At 38.4% G+C, this 23,658-nt stretch overlaps 1 protein-coding gene across 1 annotated transcript in view; it reads left to right on the forward strand.

Annotated features, from left to right (window-relative positions):
* The window catches only part of Znrf2 (zinc and ring finger 2), a 74,182-nt gene that overhangs the window by 43,614 nt on the left and 6,910 nt on the right, over nucleotides 1-23,658 (forward strand). The window contains exons 2-3 of the mRNA XM_050155470.1: nucleotides 2,750-2,845; nucleotides 17,428-17,533. Of these exons, the coding sequence (XP_050011427.1) occupies nucleotides 2,750-2,845; nucleotides 17,428-17,533 (202 nt within the window). The remainder of the gene's footprint in view (nucleotides 1-2,749; nucleotides 2,846-17,427; nucleotides 17,534-23,658) is intronic.

Genomic DNA, 23,658 nt, shown 5'->3' on the forward strand with positions numbered 1-23,658 from the left:
TCTCTTCTTTTTTCCACTGTCCTAGTTTGCTGTCGCTGTGACAAGCCTGCGGCCAAAGGCAGTTGGGGAGTACAGGGTTTGTCTCAGCTCACAGACTACAGTTCGTTGTCGAAGGAAACTCAGCAGAATCTCAAAAGTAGGAGCTTGAAGTAGAAACCTCAGAGGAATGCTGCACCTGGGCTTGCTCAGCTGCCTTCCTTATTCCAGCCAGTGAGGAGCAGGCCAGTCTGATGTGAGCATTTCTTCAGCTAAGATGCCCTCTGAACAGGGGACTAGGTTGGCAGGGGAGGCTCACTCTGTCACCCACAGCCTAGTAGGAATATTTGAGTTCTTTCTCCATAGTAACCCCACCCCCACCCCACCGTGTTATAGTATTGGTTTCTAAACACTTGAAAAGTGCAGAACAGACAGTGTTCTGGGCTCGCTGGCTGTGCTCCGTACCCGGATGTGAGGCACTGTTGCTCCAAGGAGCTCTTTCTGGCGTAGAAGTGACTCAGAAACCTCAGGTTTTCAGATGTTGCTTGGTGCTGCATGCCTTGAACCCTGAAAGCTTGTGGCAATAAAGTTTAGCCTCATGAATTACTATTAGGAAAGTCATGGGACATCCTTGTCCTCCATCTTGGCCTTTGAGGATTAGGAAGTGAGACTTTGCTGCCTTCATAGCACTGAAGACACTGCCTTAGCAATCTTGTCAGCTCGCTCGTGGACGTTCTTACTCTTGCTGCTGACTTATATCAAGTTCATTTCTCCTTTTTGAAGTTTTATTCACTCTCAGTTTAGGGAATTTTGAGAAGTGGAAAGAAACAAGTTCAACCAGTGCTCTTAACTGCTGAGCCATCTGTCTCTCCAACTCCAATAAATAAAGCTTTTTTAGTTTTTTTTTTTTTTTTTCAGACTGTTTGACTTAGGGAAACAGAATTTTGAATAAATAGTAAGGGAACTCTTTCCTGCTGTCTTTATATTAGTTTCGTAGGAGCTATGATTCTAGTCTGACTTGTCAGGTTGCCTGTGATTTTGCTCTCACAGTTGAGAGAAAACTGTTCTTTAAGAACTGGTACATCCTAGAAGTAGGTGTAGAAGGTCCCTTTCCTCACTGGTTGCTCATCTCCCAGAGTGCTGCTACTTCTGTCTACACATCTGCTCCATGACCAGAGACCTCCTTTCTTCTACTTGCCCTGGTTTCTGTCTTCTCAATTCAGCTTACATCTGAGCCCCCTTGAATATTCCAGACTGTGTCTTTGTAAGTGAGGTAGGTAACATTCTCCCATTAGTGTGCTAGTTTGATTTCAGTAGAGCACTTCGGGCAAATATTAGTCCACATTGAATATTACATGGAAGAATCTAGCATTTAAGTATCAAAATTGACTGCAAGTGCCTCTCTTGGTTTGTTGCTATTTTTAATTTGCATCAGGACTTAGTACGGTGTGGCAGAAAGGCCATTTCAGTCAGTTCTTCATTATTGTAATGAAGTGTCCAAGCACAACCGATCTCATAATGTTGCTTTAGCTCACATTTCTGGAGGCTTATGGACTTGGTACTGGTATCACTTTGGCACTGACAAAGGCCTCATGGTGGTTGGCACCACAGTGGCAGGTGTGGGATGAAGATGAGGTTATGGAGGTAAGGGATTACTTTGTCAGACAAGAAACCAGGGAGCCATTAAATGCTCAGGCTGAGACTTGCATAGCAACTTAGTGTTGGGGAATCCCATAAGAGCTGCTTTTCATTTTTTGGAGCATGTGACCTAACAACCACATACTGGAGCCTCATTTGAAAGGTTTGCAATTCCAACAAGTTGGTGATGAAGCTTTGAACATAGGAACTCTTGAGGTGTCAACACAAGCCATCTCCAAGTGTGCAACTCGTAATGCAGGCCTCAGGAGTCTTAGATGATAGACTTGCTTTGCTGTTCTCAAAGCTTTTACGTTCTTTATCAGTGTGTGTTTAATATAGTGGATTGGAGAGAATAGTGCTAAGGGATTGTCATAATTACTTTTCTATTGATGTGAAGTGACACCATGACACAGGGCAACATATAGAAGAAAGAGTTTGTTAGGGCTTACTGTTTGAATGAGTCCATTGACCATGGTGGGGAACCTGACAGCAGTAGGCAGGCATAGCACTGCAGCAGTAGGCAAGACCTTACATGCCAAGGCGACGGCCTCAAGGCAGAGAGCTGGCTAGGAATGGCATGGACTTTTGAAACCTTAAAGCCACCCTTAGCGTCACACATTCTCAATAAGGCTACACCTACTAATCCTTCCCAAACAGTTGTACCAACTGGGGACCACACATTCAAACATAAGCTCTTGGGGAACAGTCTCATTCCAGTCATCACTGGTACTGTATAGCTATAAAGAATGTTATCAAATTGGTAAAGATAATTTTCACAAAGATGATCAGTATAGGAAGCTATTCTAACATGAAACAACCTAGAGAAAGTGTGTATTTTTGAAAAATCAGAAATGAGAATAATAGTAATAGGACTAGATAAGGGGTTTATGATGGGGCTCCCTCTTCTCATTTGACTTGATTTTTAAGATAATGGAATGATCTTCATACATTGGTTTAAGTCATATTGATTTCTAGTCTCAAATCTTTTTCCCCAAAATTGAATTGTAATTAGTACTATAATGTATTATTTAAGTCTTAATAGTGAAGTTTTAAATGTTTTTAGTCTTCCATGACTTAAAAACTATAGTTTGATATTCAGAATAGTTAAATAACCTGAGTTTCTTTTATGTTTTAGGGTTTAAGTGCCCGGTATGCTCAAAATTTGTACCCTCAGATGAAATGGATTTGCATCTTGTGATGTGTTTAACAAAGCCAAGAATAACCTATAATGGTAAGTCTGTGCCTTAAAATAATATTGTAATTAGTATTGCCATAAATAATGTGAATTTCATGTTTGAAGCAAAATTTAAGTGACTGGGAAGGACTCAAATTCTCATCTGAAGATAACTTTGTATGTGTTTTAAAAATAGGTTAATTAGTTTATATCTATTAATAAGTGAAAATAATAAATTTCCAAGACATTTAATGACAGGAGTGGCATTGTTTTTTGTTTTTTTGGTTTTTTTTGTTTGTTTGTTTGTTTTAAAAAAACTCGTATTACCTGGCTTAATGACAGAGAATGATTTCTTCTACAGTTAGGTTGGATTCCCCCCCCCCCCCCCCCCCCGTGTGTGATCAGTATATCCTGGAAAATTCCACTGTAACAGAGGAGAGAATGGGAATGAAAAAGACAGATGATGCTACCATAAAAGTAGCGCTGGCTTTGTTTCAGTGAAAAGGACGGCCAGGCCTCCCTCACTTCTCTACTCCAGAAGATTGCTGCATTGCACTTGAGAACTGTGGTGCTGACTAAAAGTTTTAGTAAGCCTAAAGAAAAAGTAGTGTTCACTAAAAAGTTGTGTTTAAGAATATATAATAAGTGAAGGACTGGAGAGATTTCTCAGTGGTCAAGAACATTTCCCAGCACCCACGTGGTAGCTCACAACTCTAGAACTCCAGATCCAGGGGCCCTAACACCCTCTTCTGGCCTCTGTAGTCACTGCACACATATGGTACACAGGCATACATACAGGTAAAGCACCTATACACATAAGTCATTCTTAAACAAATCTGTAATTAATGATACATTGTTAACAGAAGGGATAAAGTTCATTCATAAATACAGTAGATAGACAACTAATAGAAGAAAACAAATGTAGGAAGTGGAGACCGGAACTTTAATGTCACCATTATCTGCCTCTTTGAACCCACGGAGAAATTTCATTCTTGCGCTAATTGGCAGTTGCTTTAGGTATGGTATGTTGAACCAGGGTTTTCTCTCCCAACCCTAGTAATACAGTCTTCAGTGTCATCATAGAACAAATTCAGGAATTAAAAATCAAATCATTCTAGCTAATAGAAAAACAAACTTCAGTTGGATTTTGTGGTGTTTGCCTATAAATAACTTTAGCATAGCCAAGACTGATGCCACCCTGGGCTATTTATGTAGTAAGACTCTGTCTCTTGATGCAAAGAAATAGGTAGAGGAACTTCGTGCATACCTAAATGACACTAAGAAAAGAAGAAAAGACATTTGAGACTTAGATATGAAGTGAATGGTGAGAATACTAGTAATTGGCAAAATCTGTTGGCAGACTAAGTTTATCAACCATCTTTTGGGTCCTTATATATAAGATACTGTGCTAAGTGCTATGATCCAGTAAATAAGACAGGTGGAGCTTAAGGCCTCTCAAAGAGTTAATGAGATGAATATATTATTGTGATAACTTTGTCAAGTGGTTTAGGAAGGTAGCGTCTCTAGCCTTAGTATCAACAGTGGTGACAAGCATTTCATTCATTAACCGGTATATCAGTGGAAATAGCTCCTAGCAATTACTTTTAATAGCAAATGTATTGGTTATGTCATAACCTTTTGCCTTATGAAATTGTCTGTACATAATCTAGTTGAAATTCAGTTACTTAAAATTCTCATTCAAGTTCAGAATTTGAGGCTAAAAGTGATAATTTTGTTTCTGTACTTGCTTCATTGTTCTGCCATTATACTTCATAATGATGTTTATGATATATATTCATAAAATAACTGCCCTTTAATGTTAACCCCTGGCTTTTAAAAATTGCAACTACATTTCATTGAATTAAAAACCATAATAAATTTGCACATGATCATAGTATTCTGTAATTTAATTTTTTAATATCCAGAACACTGCAAAAATATTTGGCAGCTTTTTATTTCCGGGTTTAATGTGTTTAGGTTATTAAGCTTGTCTACTAGGCTGTCTCAAAGTCTAACTAAATACAGTGGCTCTTGTCTTGGTGTGTGCTAAGCCAGTGAGCACAGCCTGAAGATGCAGAATGGAGAGAGGCTTATAGCTGCAGCAATCAAGAAGCGTATTAGGGCTCTTACCAAGGCCTTGTCTTCTTGTGGTGTGGGGTCTCCTGAGCAGAGTGTTTAGTATTATAAGGAACAGGTTTACTCTAGGTTGTTATAATGAATGAGTCAGAGTGACTCTGGCCTTAGTGAGAACTCTAAATCTTCCTGTAGAGTTTTAACCGGGGGCGGGGATGACAAAACCCCTTGAAACGTGTGTTAGCAGTGTTTTTAAAAAACAGCAGGCTTCTCCTCAAGTGTTGTTTGTTCCTAATGCTTACAGTACTCATTAGTAGTTATTGACGACAACAACAACAACAACACACACACACACACACACACACTGCTCTGCTAGTGATAAAGCCATTCTGAAAAATAACTAGGCCTGGGTCTTTCAATAAAAATTTACAGCAAGAAGCAAATATTTCATAAATTTATGTAGTTTTCAATTTTAAAAATAGTCTGAGGGCTGTGATGACACAGAGGTGAATGAAGAAGGGATCTTTGGCTGTACATCGTGATCTAGGGCTTACAGAAAAGAGGCACCTTGGTAAGTTCTTCTCTGTCTTGGGTGTAGGAGGAGGCCACTTATTCATCCTGTCTGCCCAGAACCAAAATAACCACATGGAAACTATATTGATTAAATCACTGCTTGGCCTGTTAGCTCTAGCTTCTTATTGGCTAACTAGTACATATTAATTTAACCCATTTCTAGTAATCTATGTGTGTGTGTATTGCCACGTGGCTGTGGCTTATCAGCTAAAGTTTCCAGTGTCTTTCTCTGGCAGGCTACATGGCTTCTCTCTGACTCCACCTTTCTTTCTTCCAACATTCAGTTTAGTTTTCCCTGCCTACCTAAGTTCTGCCCTGCTATAAGTCCAAAGCAGTTTCTTTGTTCATAAATGGTAATCACAGTATACAGAAGGAAATCCCACATTATTTGGGCTTGGGGAATCATAATTGTGTTAAAGGAAGAGCCCCAGAATATCACTTACCACGTTGAATCTGATTGGAGGTGACCTTTTTAATGCCTGAGTATTAAACATAGCATCTGTTATGTTATCTGTTATCACAAAGTTTAGACTAGGTGACACAGAGGCTCTGAAGTCTTTTTGGTCACATGACTCTTTATAGTTTTGTGTTTGAATTCCTAAATGTTGACACCAACTCAACTAGATTGGGCCTCTAAATCATGTTAGTGCTTAAACAAGAACTCTCGTTCAATGGGAAATACTTAGTATCTTGTATCTTGTGCAGACTTCCAGAAGTAGCTCGATCTGAAAATTTGAAATTTATTTGTGAAGTTTCTGTTAACTACCTATAAAAATTCAGTTAGAATTGTCGGTCTTACTTTCAGACTACTCTATTTATAGAGGAACTCTTAGAGAGGGTGAGTTCCAGACATCTGAATGTAAGCTGATGACTCAGAGCTTGAGATTCATCCCACAGAGACACTACATGTTTCTATTAAGGAACCCGGTCTGTCTGCATTTGATTGGGTTCGGAGAATCAGTGTTCTTAGTGTCAAGGTTTATTCCTGCTGTTGGGGTTAAGAGTGACGGTTTTCCATGCTAACTGTAGTTGGTTTTGTGGTTAGCTTTTCAGTGACTTTGCCAGAAATATTCAGACAGGCAGCTAAGATGGTTGATTTTTGACCCCTGCTTTCAGGTCACGTTCTTTGGTTCCATTGCTTTGGCCCTGGTGAGATAGGCGTGTGTAACAGAGGAAATGTATTCCTCTTTCTTGGTGGCCAGAAAGCAGAGAGTGCAAGAGAAGATGGAACAGTGGTTCTTGAAAAGTGTATGTGTGTTGACTCCCTTCTCACCTACATAGCACGACAGCGTGGGAACTGGCACTCAGCCAGTCGACATTCAGAACCAGATCTAATACTGGCTTCATTGGGTCTTGATTTTGTGAGCATGTGTCACCTGAATATGAGTTGTTCCCAAGTGTTCTGCATCTTCCTCTTCCTGAATTGCTTGTAAGCTTACTTAGGATAACCTTGACACTGGGGCATGCTGCCTTTTCTCGCTTAGTGTTAACCTGCTGAATGAGCGATTGCTTTGAGCTTCAGTAATGGGTATGCCATTTTCTTCTCTTTTAAAACAAAAAGCAGCTATTTATTAAATTTATTTAGGTTTGTTTTCGAAACAGAATCTTTAACCCAGGCTGGCCTCAAACTTACTTATAAACTTCTTGTCTTGGCCTCCCCAAGTGCTGAGATTCTGAGCTTTTTCTTTTTTGTTTGTTGTTAGATTGTGTTGATAGTTTTTTTTCTAATGGTCTAATTGAGTTGAATTAGTTTCTGATATTGCTGGGTTTTTACCTTTGAACCTATATATTTAATAACATTACTACTGAGGTTACATACAGGCAAAGATTATGACTCAGAGAATGGTCGTTTGCACTGAAGTCTGTAATTCAGGAAGTGCTGCAGATTCATCAGCCATGAGACAACTGACAGGGTCATCAGTCTGGTCTAGTTATCACTTCCTCAGTGCATTCTGGGAATTTTGTTTGAAAATAATCCTTTTCTATACCTAAGTGTGGTGGAGCAGTTATGTAATGATAGCACCCAGGAAGTAGGTGGCAGGAGAAGGAGGACTGTGGGACAGCCTGTCTATATGATGAGACACTTCTTCAGCTACTCAACATGATAAGTAATAATATTTTTCTCTAAATTTTATATTTCATTGGTATTACATTTCACATGATATTTTCTCACAGTTGTATTTTTTCATCATAATATATGTTTTGGTAGTTTAGGCAAGCTAAAATATTTAAATGGTATTTTCAAAGATGATAATAGTTTTAAATAAAGCTAAATTTTATTAATGCTAAGCACTAAATAGCTTATTTTTTCATTCTCTATATTATAATAATAAACATTTTAAGAATAACTTTTTAATAGCTTTACCAATTTAATATGCTTTATTTCTTTTACTGATTTTAAAGGTAATTTTGGTAGAAATTACTAGAAGTGATTTTGATTTTGATGTTACAAAGCACTGTCCATACCTTTCTATTTTTGAAATTCATTGATTATTTGTGAAAGTAGAGCATTGCTTTCTGTAAATAATGATTATAAGCTGTCATAGTTTTAGTTGCCAACTTGACACAAACTTAAAGTCACCTGGACAAAGGGACCTCATTGAAGAGTTACCTTGATGAGATTGGTCTGGATCCTTGTCTCTGGGGCGTTTCTCAGCTGTGGGTGATGCCATCAGCCTGGGCTAGATTGAAAGCTAACTGAGGGGCTAGCTATTGAGAGTGTGTTTAACTGCTCTTGCAGAGAACCCAGCTTTGTTTCCCAGCACCCATACAGCAACTCACAACCCACTGCAACTCCAGTTCCAGGGGGATCCAGCACCCTCTTCTGACTTCCTCGGGTACCAGGACACACATGGTCCATAGACATACACACACACAAATATATACACACACAAAAATATACACACACACACAAATTTTTTAAAAAGTAGCTAAACATGAGTCTGTGACCAAGCCAGTAATGATTATATTCCTTTTTTGGTCTGTACTTTATTTCTTACTTGATTTTAAGTTCCTTCCTTGACTTGCCTCAATGATGGATTGTGACCCGAAAGTATAATCCAAATAAACACTTTATCCCAAGTTTCTCTCAGTCAGAGTGTATTACACAGAAGCAACTAGAACATCAGTGAAGTATGTTTTCTATGGAGTGAAAAGATCTTCTGCCATTTTGTTTTGCTGTTGTTTGTTTGTTTGAGATAGATTCTCACTGTATAGCCCTGGGTGTCCCTGATTGACTTGGTATTTGCTATGTAGACCAGGCGGGGCTCAGATTCAGATCGGCCTGTCTTTGTCTTGGTAGTGATTAAAGACATGTGCCACCACACGTAGCTACTTCAGCAGCTTATTAATACATAAATTGAGTTGGTTATATTATGGACATATTCAATGGCCTTCCAAAGAAAGCATTGTCTGATCTACATAAGTCTGATAGATTTAGAAATTTTAATAAATCCCCCACTGTAACTGGTTTTACCAATTTTTCTTGGATTTAAAGTCTCTTCAGTCTGTTGATGGTAATAACCTAATAGAAAATTTTTCTGGTCATGTGTTTGTGTGTGTGTGTGTGTGCGCGCGCACAGGTGTTTCTGCATAGGTATGCATATGTATAGAGGCCAAAGTTGATGTTCTCCTCTATTACTTGCTTTCCATCTTATCCTTCAAGACAGGGTCTTAATGTAACTCAGTAGTTCATCTAGACTAGCTGACTAGAGAGCTTCAGGGGTCTGCTGTCTCTGCCTCTCCGACTCTGGGGTTACAGATGCATGCCACAAGGCCCTGCTTTTACATTGGCGTTGGGAAGCTAAACTCGGGTCCTTATGCTTGTACACTGAGTACTTTGCCTTCTGAGCCACTAGCCTTTTTAAATACATATTTCATAGTTAAATTATTTGCACAAATATTATGCAGCTTGAGTATTCCTTTCTGTATTAGAACTTTTTAAAGATAGGTCTCATGCAGCTAAAGCTGGACTTGAATTCACCTGGAGTTGAATGCCCTCTGCCTCAAATCCACCTCCTGAACTGTTGAGATTGCCAATTACACACAACTGTGTTTGGATCTTTTATGTTATATTTTTGGTTTATTATGTATTAGTGTTTTGCCTGCATATTTATGTGTACCACGTGCATGCCTGGTGCCCATGGAGGTCAGAAGAAGGCATCATATTCTTTGGAGCTAGAACTGAATGGTGATGAGCCGTCGTATGGGCACTGGGAACTGAATCCAGGTCATCTTCAAGAACAAGTGTTCTCAACTGCTGAGCCATCTCTCCGGTCCCTAATGCTATATTTTACTCTGTCTCATATAAGACTTTGACCATATTCTGTTTTAATGTCATCATTTGATGGCAGTGATGATTTTGCAGCACTGTGGATCACAACGCAGTTTGTGCATACCAAGCAAGTGCTCTTCCCAGTCATCTGGTATTATTTGAATTTACACTTCTCAATCTGTAAATGCTTTGTTTACCTTCTTTACCTTGCCATACCTGGTTAGCCTGGTTAGCCTGCCGTAGTTGCGTGAACTCCAGGTGGTAACATATAAATCTCTGATTTTGGGTCAGAATCAAAGGATTTTGTTACTCATGAAATAACAACAGCCAGCAAATCCTTTTGTCTGTCTTGAAGCCCTGAGTCCCACATCAGTGAGCAGCTTTAATGAAGAGGAGTTAAAAGAAGCTGTGCCTCTTACGCCTTCCCTTAGCTCTGGAACTGGAACTGCTGTGGAGATAGGTGTCCTTGAAGAGATGCCCCAAGGGCACAGAAACCAGACCCAGGGAGAATGGCCTTCCAAATATGGTTTCTTTGATTGCTTTTGCCTGCCATCTTTGTTTTTGCTCCTTTTTAAAATTAACTTTTCTTTTTGAATAGGTATGATTGCATGGTTACAATACAGAGACAGAAAATACCCTATGAAAAGTCCCCTCTCACCTTAGCAAGCCCCAGTTCTTTCCAGAAGTGCTTTAATTTCTTACACTCATTCCAGCAGAGAGGGTATTTAGGTGTGTGTCTGTTTTGTTTTTTTATTTGTTTGTTTTGTTTTTGCAGTGTGGAGCATAAAACTTGGGGTCTCATGAATATTCTCTACTGCTAATCTATATCCCCATTCATGTTTATGCAAACATGTTCTTTCTGCATTTACTTTATGGCCATTCTGTACATAATAATGAGCTTTCATATGGTATATGCCTTGTAGTCCTGCTCAGTCAAGGTTGTATGTTCTTTTGCATCTCTGATAATGACCGATCCTGACAATGATGGTCCATTGTAGTTCTAGAGGGATTAGAGTTCTTTTCTGGGTTTGCTTTCTCTTCCATTGTGGCATTTCTACATGTACAGGTACACACATATACACATAGTTTTTTTTTTGTTTTTTTTTTTTTGTTTGTTTGTTTTTGGTTTTTTGAGACAGGGTTTCGCTGTGGTTTTGGAGCCTGTCCTGGAAGTTTTTAAAAGTTGCATTTAACAAAAGAATATTTTTCCTAAATATATGATCCTCTCCTGCTTGAGAATTCACACAGTTAAGGTTGTCTAAAATGGTTTTGGTGTGTGTGTGTGTGTGTGTGTGTGTGTGTGTGTGTGTGTATTAGTAATGGTATAGACCATTAATCATCTTGGAATAACTTGTCCCATGCCAGATGCAGTACTAGATAGTCAAGTATTAGTCATGTCTAGGCACAGCTTTATGAGGTAGCTGCCACCCATGTGCTCCTAAATAAACTGAAGGTTGGGAATCAAACTTGGAACTGTCTAAACTATATCCACGGTAGGTTTTTTTTTATGAGTTTGAGATTGGGTTTTTGTTTCTGTATTCAAATTTATTGCCATTTTGAGCCTACATTATAGCTTCCTGCATTATTCTAATTTTAAAGTACACAATAATAAACTTGAAAATCATGTAAAATAATAATAGATTTTTGTTTTTTCAGTAACTGATTTCCCCCCTTTGTAGTAAGTGATTCAAAGCAAATGAACCTGACTCATAGTTAAATATAATTTAAAGAACATAATTTGTTCTTTTTTGTTTTTGTTTTTGTTTTAGACAGGGTTTTTCTGTAGCTTTGGAGCCTGTCCTGGGACTAGCTCTTGTAGACGAGACTGGTCTCGAACTCACAGAGATTTTCCTGCCTCTGCCTCTCAAGTGCTGGAATTAAAGGCATGTGCCACCACCACCCAGCTCTTTTTTTTTCATATTCAACAGTTTGTTTTTACAAATAGAGTGCCATTTAGGGCAATATTTGATTAGAGTATAGCAAATAATTATGATTTTGTTTGTTTTCTTTTTGTGTGAAAGAAAAGGGGCATAGCTTGAAAGTTTGGAAGACTGGGGAGTAATTAGTAAGAATGCTAATTCCTTAGGTGTCTGGTGTGGCTCCTTGCAGCCTATAAGGAACTTACCTTTTCAGTACTGTGTTTTGAGTTTGCTTTTAGGTCTCCTTGGGAATGGGAGTGTGATTGTAAACCATCCTTTCATCCCTTTTGTTCCAGCTTTCCCATTCCAGAGCCAAGTCCACTTTACTTTGTCACATCTTCTTAGAGGAGATGTCAAGTGTGAATTTCCAGGCATGTAATTTTTAAATTACTAAAAATTCTGCCCTTAAATATTCTTGTTTGCTTTTGAGACATGTGTACTGCATTACTATAGCCCTAGCTGGCCTCTAGTCCCGCCTGCTCAGGATTTTAGACGTGAGCCATCACTCAAAAGCCAAGAAGCATCTCATTTTTAGATTGTAACAGTGCAGTTGAAGGGTAGCTGCATGGTTAATATCATTGATTCTTAGTTATACTTACACAAAGGAAAGCATACGCCTGCTGACTTTGCTTGCATCAAGGCAAAGAAACTAATAATTCCAGGTCAGCCAGAACGTGACTGAACAGGATAGGACCAATATTCACCAAGGTTTCTAGTTTGAGGCACACTAGTAAAGGTTGATACCATACTTTTATTGATATATTTAACTTAGAAATCAGCCTCACATTGTTAAATATCATTTATAAACTGCATTACAGTATTTGAGTAAAACAACTCATGGATCTGAAATGTCAAGTCTTAGTATTGACTCTTGTTAACCTAATTAAGAGATATCTGAAAATATTAATAAAAGAGCCCCACTTTTCATTATTTGAATAATTGCTTTTACTAATATTGTGGTTTTTTTTAATTATTGATTTTCTAGGGATTATTTCACATTTCAGCTGCTTTTGTTTTCTTCTGCTATCATTGAGGGTTCAAGAAAAAGTAAATCTTCAGGTAAAACGCCTGATCTGTGATAGTGCTCGGCATCGTATTGGCTGGAAAGATGAGCCTCCTGTTTGGTGCTTGTCGGAAAGTTAACTGTGGTGATTTAGACTGTGCATGGAGTCCTGGCTGCCTCACACTCGGCCTTGGTTTTGTTTTGGCTTTGACTTTTGGCTGTCTGCTTTTCTTCATGTTGTCTTGATCCACAATAACTGTATGGATATGTGCTTGGACCTGCTAAATATTTTAATTTTGCATAGTTGGCTGCTTGAATTGTAAGTACTCTCTTTGGACAATGCACAGTTAAAGAGCTTGAGAATCTGTAACTGAAACAACAATTTACAGAAGTTTCTAATTACCTTTTAAATGTATGTTCATTAGCTATTATGTATTTTGAGGTTTGATATTTTACCACAAGTTGAAAATTCAAGAGCTCATTCTAGTTGGTATGTGGCCAGTGTAGATAGCACAGATAATACTATTTCTTTTATAATAAAACATGTTGGCCAGGATTGCTTTAAGCTCTTGAAGCAGTGGAGCGCGAGCGACTTCATACCACCACCTTTATAATGTATTATTAACTTCTGAAGATGAAGTGTGACCAGTGTTAATAGCTTCCCCAGAGGCTGGTGGGAGATGGTTCCGTGGTTAACAGTGTGCGTGCTGCTCTCTGAGAAGACCCTAGTCCAATTCCTAGTACCTTATGAGGCAGCGGCCGGCTACTCCCTCTCTGTTGGATCCAGCGCCTCTGGCCTCAGGGCACTAGCATACAGAGTTTTAACAGAACTCAACCAAAAAAGAATACATTCTCTAAAAATGTGGTCCTCTCCAGCTTGAGAATTTCACAATCTTATGGTTGTCTAACATTGCTCATTTACATCAGTACTTACGCTACTTTAATGTGAAAGCTTTTAAAAATGAAGTTATTTTTTCATTATAACACAATTTATGAAGTAGGTAAAAACCTATTTAATTTAGCCAACCAAAAGTTTTGGTTCTAGAACACAACTAATTTAATACTTCGGTTAACTTACTTAACTTCCTCCAGCCTTTTTGCTCATGTATAAATGTAGATGGCAATTGTTATTGTGTAAGATTAACATAAAGTATAAGTATGTCCAAAAGAATGTAATAATGTGCTGGTTTGTATGCCTGTGGGAAGGAAGGCACAGCATATGCAGCACTGGGCAGCACTGTCTGCATGCTGCTGTGCTGGTCCGGCCATAGTCACGGGTGTGTCAAGATGGCTAGGGCAGAAGTGCCTAAGGCATTCCTAGTCAACAGGGATTTCTTTGAACAACTGGAATATTAGGATGAGTAAGAGAAGGGATAGGATGCTAATTGACTTTGGTTTTTGAAGAAGTCCATAAGGTACTTCCTACTAATAAAGCAAATCTCATGTAGTCTTTTATAATTTAGAGTATTTTATATAATTCTTTAAAATCTTAACTATAATATTTTGAATACATATCCTACGTTAATACTAAAGACAAGTAGGATATTTCAGAGGTTGACTAATTAGTCAAACTACTAGCAAAATGGGAATCTGTATTAGATTTTCAATTCTCAGCTTTTTCATTTAGTTTTGTTTTTGTTTTTGAGACAGGGTCTCATAACCTAGACTGTCCTCAAACTCACTACTGTAGACCAGGTTGGCCTTGAACTCATGGAGAGATACTCTTGGTGGCCCACGCCTCTAATGCCACCATGCCCGACCCATAAACTTTTGTGGATGGGGTGTGTGGGTGCGTGTGTGGGTGTGTGCGCATGCGCATATGTATGTCCGTCCCCAGTTTCTCACTGTGTGCTAACTGTCCTTGAATACCTTTCTCCCATCTTAGCCTCTTGGGTCTGGCTGTAGGACTGTCCACCACACCCAGTTCAACTTCAGATCTCCTGCACTTCCTGCCCTTCTTTAGTGACCAGTTCCCTTTCTGAAGCAGGTGTAGATTGTCAGACACTGAGAAGCTCTGTGTTTTGATGAACTGCCCCCCAGAGGGATTCTGGCACCCACCTCTTGTTAAAAGTCTTAACTTTCCTTTTCCCTTATCTGTATGCCAAAGTTAATACACGGCTATGAAGAGCCTGAGAGGTAGGATGATGAACAGTGCGCCAAGTTCACTCTTTACTGCTCCAGGTGTGTTAGGTCGGTGATGGACACTTAGAAAAATGCACTTCAATTTTCACATTGCATGGTGATTTTTTTTAACTGTAAAAATGTTTTCAGGTAGATTTTTATAGGGGGGGGGCTTTAAATTTTGAAAAACAACATTTTTTCCTTGATTCAGTGATTATGAGGTTTTATTTCAAGAATGAGCTACTTTAGTTGCTTACCAGATTACATTTGACATTGAGTAGCTGGAGTGTTTACACTGGCAGTGCTAGGGGAAGCTGTTTGCAGCAGAGGCTGAGCTGTGGCTGTAAGCTGCTGTCGGGGTGTGGGTGCCTATCTTGATATTAAAGTACAATTGTCTTTGTACCGGGACTGAATAGAACTAAAGATCAAGATAACTGGCTTTAGTACAGCATTCTGAAGTTAAGGTAGGAAGTATCTGAGGGTTCATACTTGCCCCCATCAGGTTTAAAACAGCATTATTTAGAATTCTTAGAATAAATTCTTATATTTTTCATTATATTCTTAAATATAATTTTGTAGATTGAATTTGCCTTGGTTGTATGAATTTTATAGGCAGACTATACTATTTTTAAATAATTTTAATGAGAGATTTTAGCTTTAATAAATACTAAAATTGTCATAACGAAGTCAATTTTTAAGTTATTGTTATAAAGAAATGAGACTTGGTTATAGGTTGGCCTAGAAATGTTAGAAGTCAGTTATTTTTTTCTTTCAACACTATATTCAGAGCATGTTAAAGTTCTACATATTTCTATTTTATGTTGAATCTGTTATGTAGAATACAGGAAAATAGTAATGATGTTTGTTTTTCAAATGCTCGTTTCATTCATCTTATTTTGTGATGAGCGTGAGAGTTCTCCCAACACCAGAATGCATTGTCAGGCAGCTGGAAGAGACTGGTTTGTTTTAAGATCAATGGGTGCTGCAGTTTTGTTTGCTTTTGTTTCTTTAGAAGCAGGGTCTCTCTATGTCTCAGGCTAACCTTGAAGTTGCAGTCCTCCTGCCTAAGCTCAGAGTATGTGTCATACCTTACGGGGCTATGTTTTTCTTTCTTGAGTTATATGAAACTGGTAATGCATCTCATAATCATTTATGGGTTGCATAAAAGGAGTGCCTCAATTTTGAAGTTTATTAGAAAACTCATTCACAGATTTGTTTGGTTTTATATTGATTTATCTTTGTGGGTAAAATCTACGTGGTAGGAATATACTGTATTTTTTAGAATACTGAATTTTTTAGAGAAAACCTTTACAGAATGGTGTTTCTCTGTTTTGCAATGCTGGGAATGAGACCCATCCTTTTTACTCTTCCTGCTGTCTGTCTGCTTAGAGCTTTCACTGGAAACTGGGTCCTTGAATGATAGACTAGACACTAAGACTTCAGTGGAGATAAAGGGGCAAGAAGGAGACAGAAGAGAACTCTAATGTAGGGAGAAAACAGGAAAGGGGAAATGGTATAAAACTTTCTTTTATCTCTGTGTTAGTTGCCGATCATAATGCATTAACTTATGAGCGCTGATACCTTTTTTATTCACGGAAGTTGTTCATTGCCAGGCTTTTCTGTGGACCAAAATAGACTATTTTTCCTCCATCTGCTGTCTCAGAATGAATCATTGAGAGGGAGCCACACTGTTCTCTGTAGGCTTTTTATTCATACTCTGTAGAGATGGCATGGTTTTCAGCGTAGCTCTAAAGGTCACAAAAGATACCTAACTAACATGCTAGTGCAGGCAGGGTTAAAATTGAACATTAAGCACATGTAGTGCTGGGATCTTTATTCCCAGCACTCAGGAAGCAGAAACAGAGGCAGAGGAGGATCTTTGTAATTGAGGCCAAGTCAGCCAGGTCTGCATATTAAGACCCCGCCTCAGAAGTAAATAAATAAATAACATTAAAACGATTTAAACTGCAATTTCAGAGCTCTTTAAAGGAGTATCTGCTTTGTAGTAAGAGTTTTTCTGTTGGTTTTTTTTTAAACACCATAGTCTTCAGAGTACCACCAGCGCTGTCTGGAAGCCACTCTGATCGCCGTCTGGGGTTGGCGTGGCGCTGTCGACAGAAGGGCTGTGAAGAGTTTCCTCCTTGCCCAGTCTGAAACCCTCAAGTTCCTAAAGTCGCTTGCAGAATTTAAACAAGAGTATTGATATCCTTCTGCCTTTTTTTTTTTTTTTTTTTTTTGAGATAAGGAACTTTTTAGCAGCTTTCTGTTCAGGGTGATTTCTTTTTGTTTCCTTTAATTAAAAAACTTATAAAGGTATTTTATATTCGTGTCTTTTCAGTGATACTGCACTAAACTTTTTTGAACTATTGTGAACACTACACTAATATTGATACACAGCAGAAAGAATATTAATTCCAGATAACAAATGACTGAGTTGTTAGCTGTTTGGATCAGACTCTTGTGTGAGTTGAGAACTATTGTAGTGTGTCTTTGCTTACTCTTATGCCTTGGTGAAGCAGGTTTGATGAACTTCATTCAGTGTGAACAGTGCTTCAAGTACAGGTGCTGAGTTTTGTATAGTTAGTTGTACAGGTATAGTAAGTCATTTTCTGCTTGTTTTTGTTTTTAGTTTCTCAGGCTAGTTTCCTTGTACTGAATTCATTTTTTTTCTTCACAGAGGATGTGCTGAGTAAAGATGCTGGGGAATGTGCAATATGCCTTGAAGAATTGCAGCAGGGAGATACCATAGCACGACTGCCTTGCCTGTGTATATATCATAAAGGGTAAGTTTAGTATTGCTCTAGCAAGGTTGATATTAAAGCAAAGTGATCATTCTCTTAGTTTCAAACATTGTAGTTAGGGCTAAGCAGTTTCTTCTTCATTCTAATTCTTCCTCTCAATTTAGAATCTCAGTAGCATCCCACCCAACTCCCATTCTCCCCCTTGCTCAGATAAAATCTGAACCGATGCCTGTTGTAACTAGACTGACGTTTATAAAGTCCCTTAGTGTGGTGCAGCTGTCTCCATGTAGATCAGCAGGTGGTCTGTGTCAGCTGAGCAGCCCTTCATTTACAGCTGGAGAAGGAGAAGGAGGAGGTTTCTCCAGGCCTTTATTTCTAGCAAGTGGCAAACCAAGATTCCAACAAACTGGGAATTCCAGGAGATTGACTCCCAAGCCCATCTGTTCTTTTTATACATTCTTCTTGCTTTCAGAATAATACAGAAAGATTTTGAGTTAAAAATACAAAGCCAGGTGTGGTCACGTACTTCTTTAATCCCAGCACTCAAGAGGCAGAAGCAAGTGAGTCTCTGTGAATTATAGGCCAGCCTGGTCTACATAGTAAGTTCCAGGGCTAGTAGAGAGACCCTGATGCAAAACAACCACTATTTAAGGTAGCCACATAAAGAATAGAAAATTAGGAACCGGATTGTTGGCTCAGGCGTTAAGAGCACACACTGGTCAGTTCAGCTTCCAGCACCTGTGTCAAGCAGTTCACAGCCACCAACAGCTCCAGCTTTGGGGAGGGTATAGGCAGAGGGATCTAACACCTCTGGCTTCAGAGGGCACTGGTACTCAACTGCACACATATACAAAATTAAAAGAAATAATAAAATACATTTAAATTAAAAAAAAGAATATGAAGTTGTAGCATTCAAACCAAGGAAAAGAATAAAATGGAATTTTACCTAAGAATAGGGGAGATGGTAGCAAAAACAGAAAGCAGAGTAAATAATTCAAAATAAGGAGACCAAAATAAATCCAAACATACCAGTAATTATATCTATAAGAATAAACTGAAAGTAGGTGAAATATTAGAATATGATGTTGATAAGTAACATGCTTGAAAGGTACAGGCTAATATGGAATCAAAGGATAGAGAGCTATATCCAGGCAGTGATAACTAAACCTAACATTGGGTACCAATGCCACACAATGTAAACCATTAAAGGATGCTTCATTTAGAACATTACTATATAATGGTAAACACTGAAATTCTTGTTAATGATCTGTGTTAACATAAGAAACTGACAACTGTGCCATCATAATGGAAAATTTTTATTTATTTATTATGTATGCAATATTCTTTCTGTGTATGCTTGAAGGCCAGAAGAGGGCACCAGATCTCATTACAGATGGTTGTGAGCCACCATGTGGTTGCTGGGAATTGAACTCAGGACCTTTGGAAGAGCAGGCAATGCTCTTAACCACTGAGCTATCTCTCCAGCCCATAATGGAAAATTTTTAATTTTCCTGATTAAACAAATAAAATAAATGAGTCTATATACAGAAAAATTGAGCCATTTTAGTTTGCCAAGTTTTGATTTTGTTTGTTTTTGCAGATAGGAAGGATCTAATTGCATAGCTCAGGATAGCTTCAAAATCTGCACGTAGCTTAGGCTGCCCTCACACTTGTTCCTCCCTCAACCTCCTGAGAGCAGGTGTTTTGGATGTGCTCTTGTGCCTGGCTTCCGCCTTCCCAGTCTCTTTTATTTCCTGGTACTGGAGATAGAGTTCAGGGCCTTGCATGTGTTGAGCTGTTCTTTCCCACTGAACTGATCCCCTGCCCCCTGGTTCAGTCTGATGAGTGCAGACGTTTCCTTGTCAAGGACACAAAGAATATTGTAGAAATGAGTTGTGTTTTAATCCACTAAGCATATCTCAGCAAACTCTCACAATGGCAGCATACCTCTGACCATCATCAGTCACCAGGATGACAGCAGAACTTACTCTTAGATATCCTCTGAATAATGTGTAAGTCACAGGACAAATCATCAGGGAACTGGGGAAGTAGTTATGACTGAACAATGATAAACAGCTGGACGTGCCTAGAGTGAGCAGTCGGGAGATTTCTCAGTAGATGGTGAGAGTCGACAGAGCAGCGGCAGACAGAAGAAAGTGGTGGGTGAAGACAGCAGTGTGCTAAAGTTGGAGATAATTACAGCAGAATTGTCTCCAGAAGGAAAAAAAATAGAAAAGGACATAATTTGGCACAAACTAAGAATAAATGGAAAACTCACTGCTAATATCCTTGAATTACAAATTTTAAAAAATGGACAGTTTTTATAATGTGTAATCTTATAAATAATGATTAAAAATTCAAAACTTCAATTACTGACTGCTTTAAGAAGTTCAGATTAAATCTGAAAACTGACAAACATTGATTGGAGAAAAATAAACCCTTAAGCAGGCCTTCAGAGATGGTTTGACAGTGGATTCTGGCATGCAGAGAATGAGTTGGAAAATAGCAGAGATTGGACATCAGACAAGGACCATGTGCAAAGGAAACTTAAAATGCAAAAATCCAGATTTCGCAATACCTGTCTGAAATAGTGTCTCATACTGAGGATAGCTCAGTGGGAAAGCACTTGCCTTAAGGTTCTGGCACCGGCTACCAGTAACACACGCATAGAAAATAAATAAGCAAGTAAATGAGTAGAAATTATACCTCAGGACCAGTTTGGATTTATGCTGGGGATGAACAGCTACTCAGTAAATGAGGGTGCTTTAAGGAAAAGTCATTTGTGTTTGTGACCTTTAAAGCAAAAACCCAGGCTAAACAATAGGTGAATTATTAGAACTGGGTCAGTGAGATGGATCAGCAGGCAAAGGCGCTTGCTGCCAAGCTTGACGACTCAAGCTTGTTCCCCCAAACATGCATGGCAGAAGGAGAGAAACAACTTCTGTATGCTGTCCTCTGACCTCTACATCCACACCAGGGCTCCTGCATACTTACACACATGTACACACATGGATGGATGGGTGGGTGGGTAGAGAAAGAGATAGGGAATAAAAATTATTAAAATCAATGAGAGTTTATGGGGTTTCCAGATAGGTGATGTGGAAATTGTTGCCTTCATGTCCCATAAAGAAAAAAAAATTAAGTAGAACTTTTCTTTAAATAGTAACATTAAAATTTATTTTTAAAAAAGGGCTGCAAAAGCAATAATGTATTAGGAATAATTTCTATAAAAGATGTTTGAGTCTTTAAAAAATTTAAACTTTTATTGAAATGTAAGGTATATATGATTAAAATACATATAAAACATGGTGTGTATAGAAAAACTCAGTATTATAAAAACTATAGTTGACCCTAATTAGCCTATATAACTAATGTTATCCCAGTCAAGTCTTAGTTTCTTGTAAATGGACAGTGTTTCTAAAAATACATATATATGGGCCAACAAGTGAAGGGCCAAAGAACGGTACCCGTACTCTTGGAGAATAATCCTGTTAGGACATATGTCCTTAAGCGATGCAAAAATTAAACAAGCAAGGACAAAACTAAGTCCATAAACACATGAGCCTGACCAGGGAGACCACAGCATGGGACCTAAGGGAATGGAGACTGGAATCAGGGCTCTCACCCTTCCACTAATTAATATACTGTGTGACTTTAGACAGGTTTTGATTTTCTTGTCTCTGAATGTTTAAGGACAATAGTACAAACTTCATATAGTTGTGAGGATTTAGATGTGTTAAAATTCGGGAAGTGCTGGACCTAAATTGACTCTGTGACACTGACATAATGGCGCTGCAGTGTAGCGTTACAGTGTGCTGTTGAGCGGTGCTGGGCTCAACTGATACTGTTATCAAGATGGAGAAACAGTTGAATCATTTTTAAAGTTTGAAATAAAAATTCTAGGTCTCCATAATAGCTGTGAAATTCAAATATCTAAGGATGTAGGGGAAAAAATAGAAAATTGTTTTTGACCTTTTGGTAAGAAATTTTTCTTAAGATATACCTTTCTTCCCTCCACCTCCCCTAAAATAAGCTTAGGAGGTGCTCAAAGATGGCTCAATAGCTAAGAGTACTTTTCTGCTCTTGGGTAGAGGACCTGGGCTCCATTCCCAGCATTCACATGGTGGCTCACCGCCTCCTGTAACTCCAGTTCCAGGGGTTTTAACCCCCTCTTCTGACATTCAAGGGATCATGTACACACATGGTACTCTACATACATTTAGGCACAGATACATACACATAGACAAATTTAAAAGATAAACTTAGAAGGTTGATATTAAATATTAAAAATTGTGGCTATTAAAAATTACATTAGCGGTAGAAACTAGACTTTGTAGTGGAGATGACTTTTAGCATGACAACAACAGTCTTGTGTTTGAACTAGCATGCAGTCTTTTGGTTAACTGCTAGAGCAGATAATGCTTGCAATTGGCATGATAGCGTAGTGACATGGTAATACTCTGATCCATGTGATACCTTTTCTAGCACCATAAGTGCTACTTTGTAGAGCTGCAAACGAGAGCACGCTTGATTACAACAAGCCATGAAGTACATATGACACTGAACTCATTACGTTCCAGAAGTACAGTGTTTATTAGAAATGAACATGTCTTTGTTCTGGTAACAAGTTATGTTGCATGGTCTGCCTTTAACCAGATTTTTACCATCAAACTTTTTTACTTTGAGTTTAAGATTTTGTGGAAAAGTTTATTAAAAAGCACTATACATTGCCAGACATGATAGTATCTACCTGTGATTACAGAATTTGGGAGATTGAAGCAGAAAGGTCTTGGATTTGTGATCAACATAGCAAGACCTTGTTTCAGATCCCTGACCTCACCCCACGTACATATATTATAACTGAGATACCCAAACAATAGTAGGTTCTTGAAAATCTGTAAGAAAAAAAACTATAGATCATTCAAAAAGAAAAAGAAAACAATTGGTGCTAGTAAGATAGTTCAGTGGGTGAAAGTGCTCATCTCCAAGCCTGAGTTTGATCCCCAGGACCCTCAAGTGGAAGAAAAGAACTCACTCCCGTGGACTCTGGCTGCCACACGGTCACCAGAGCATGTACACACACACACACGAATAAATTATGATAAAATATTTTTAAAATGAAAAATTTTTAGCTCTTAATTCAGTAAAAAAGATTGAAGTTGGTAGGCAACTGTAGTTACAGTATATAAGTCACGAGGCAGTCATTCTACTCCCAAGTCTAGAGACAGCTGCTACCCAAAATTAAGACCAAGAGGAAAGACGGCATCTAAACCAGGGTGTGAGCCAGCACTGAAAAAGCCTTACTGTGACTTTCTAAAAAGCCAATTCAAGCTGTAATTAGTGACAAGATTAATTTATAATTTGCATGACCTTTGAGAGACTGTTAAAAGATAATTGGGACTATCTATAACGAAAGAATAGATAAGTAAACTGGCATGCTTGTTGTCATTTATTTTAAAACAGTATATCATGTCTTCTAGGTCTTAAGCCTTTAATCCTCCTGCCTCAGCAACTCAAGCAACTCTGATTTATAGGCTTGTGGCATCAAATCCATATACTGTACTTACATAATGGAATACAAATTTAAAAGCACATATGAAGAAGGCAAATAAGGAATAATATTTATGGTAGCACTGATTTAGGTTTTTAAACATGGGACAATGCTGTGTGTTTTAAAAATACATGCCTTTAGAATTATGTGGTAAGAAAATGTTTGAGAATAAAAAGTACTAAATTTAGAACACTGATTTCCTGTTGGAGCTGCTAGGAGAAAGGGGTATCACTGTCTGAACAACTAATGGGGTAGTTTACAGTAGAAACTATGTGGGTTGGTATTAGTTCACATGAAATGGGACTGGAGTTATTTATTGCCGTCTCATGATGAGCCCAGATTACATGGCTAATAAAGGAAGAACCCATCTTAGACTGCATAAGTGCTGTTCAGTGGACTATGAGCGTAACCACCACTGGACTGTTCTAAGATGTATTTTTGTAGTTGGGAGGTCTTTTAGGGTGCAGTGGTACAGTCCAGACTGAAAACATGTCATAACCAAATTAGGGTTTGATATTTAGAGCAAATATTTGAGTGATATCAGGAGTTACTTTAGCCACTTGGAAGATATGAATGATTATTGAGGTCATTTACATTTTTCCTAGTGTTTTCACCA

This window comes from Alexandromys fortis, unplaced genomic scaffold (assembly GCF_014885135.2).
Source record: "Alexandromys fortis isolate MF-2015 unplaced genomic scaffold, M_Fortis_MF-2015_v1.1 scaffold_93, whole genome shotgun sequence".
Lineage (NCBI taxonomy): Eukaryota > Metazoa > Chordata > Mammalia > Rodentia > Cricetidae > Alexandromys > Alexandromys fortis.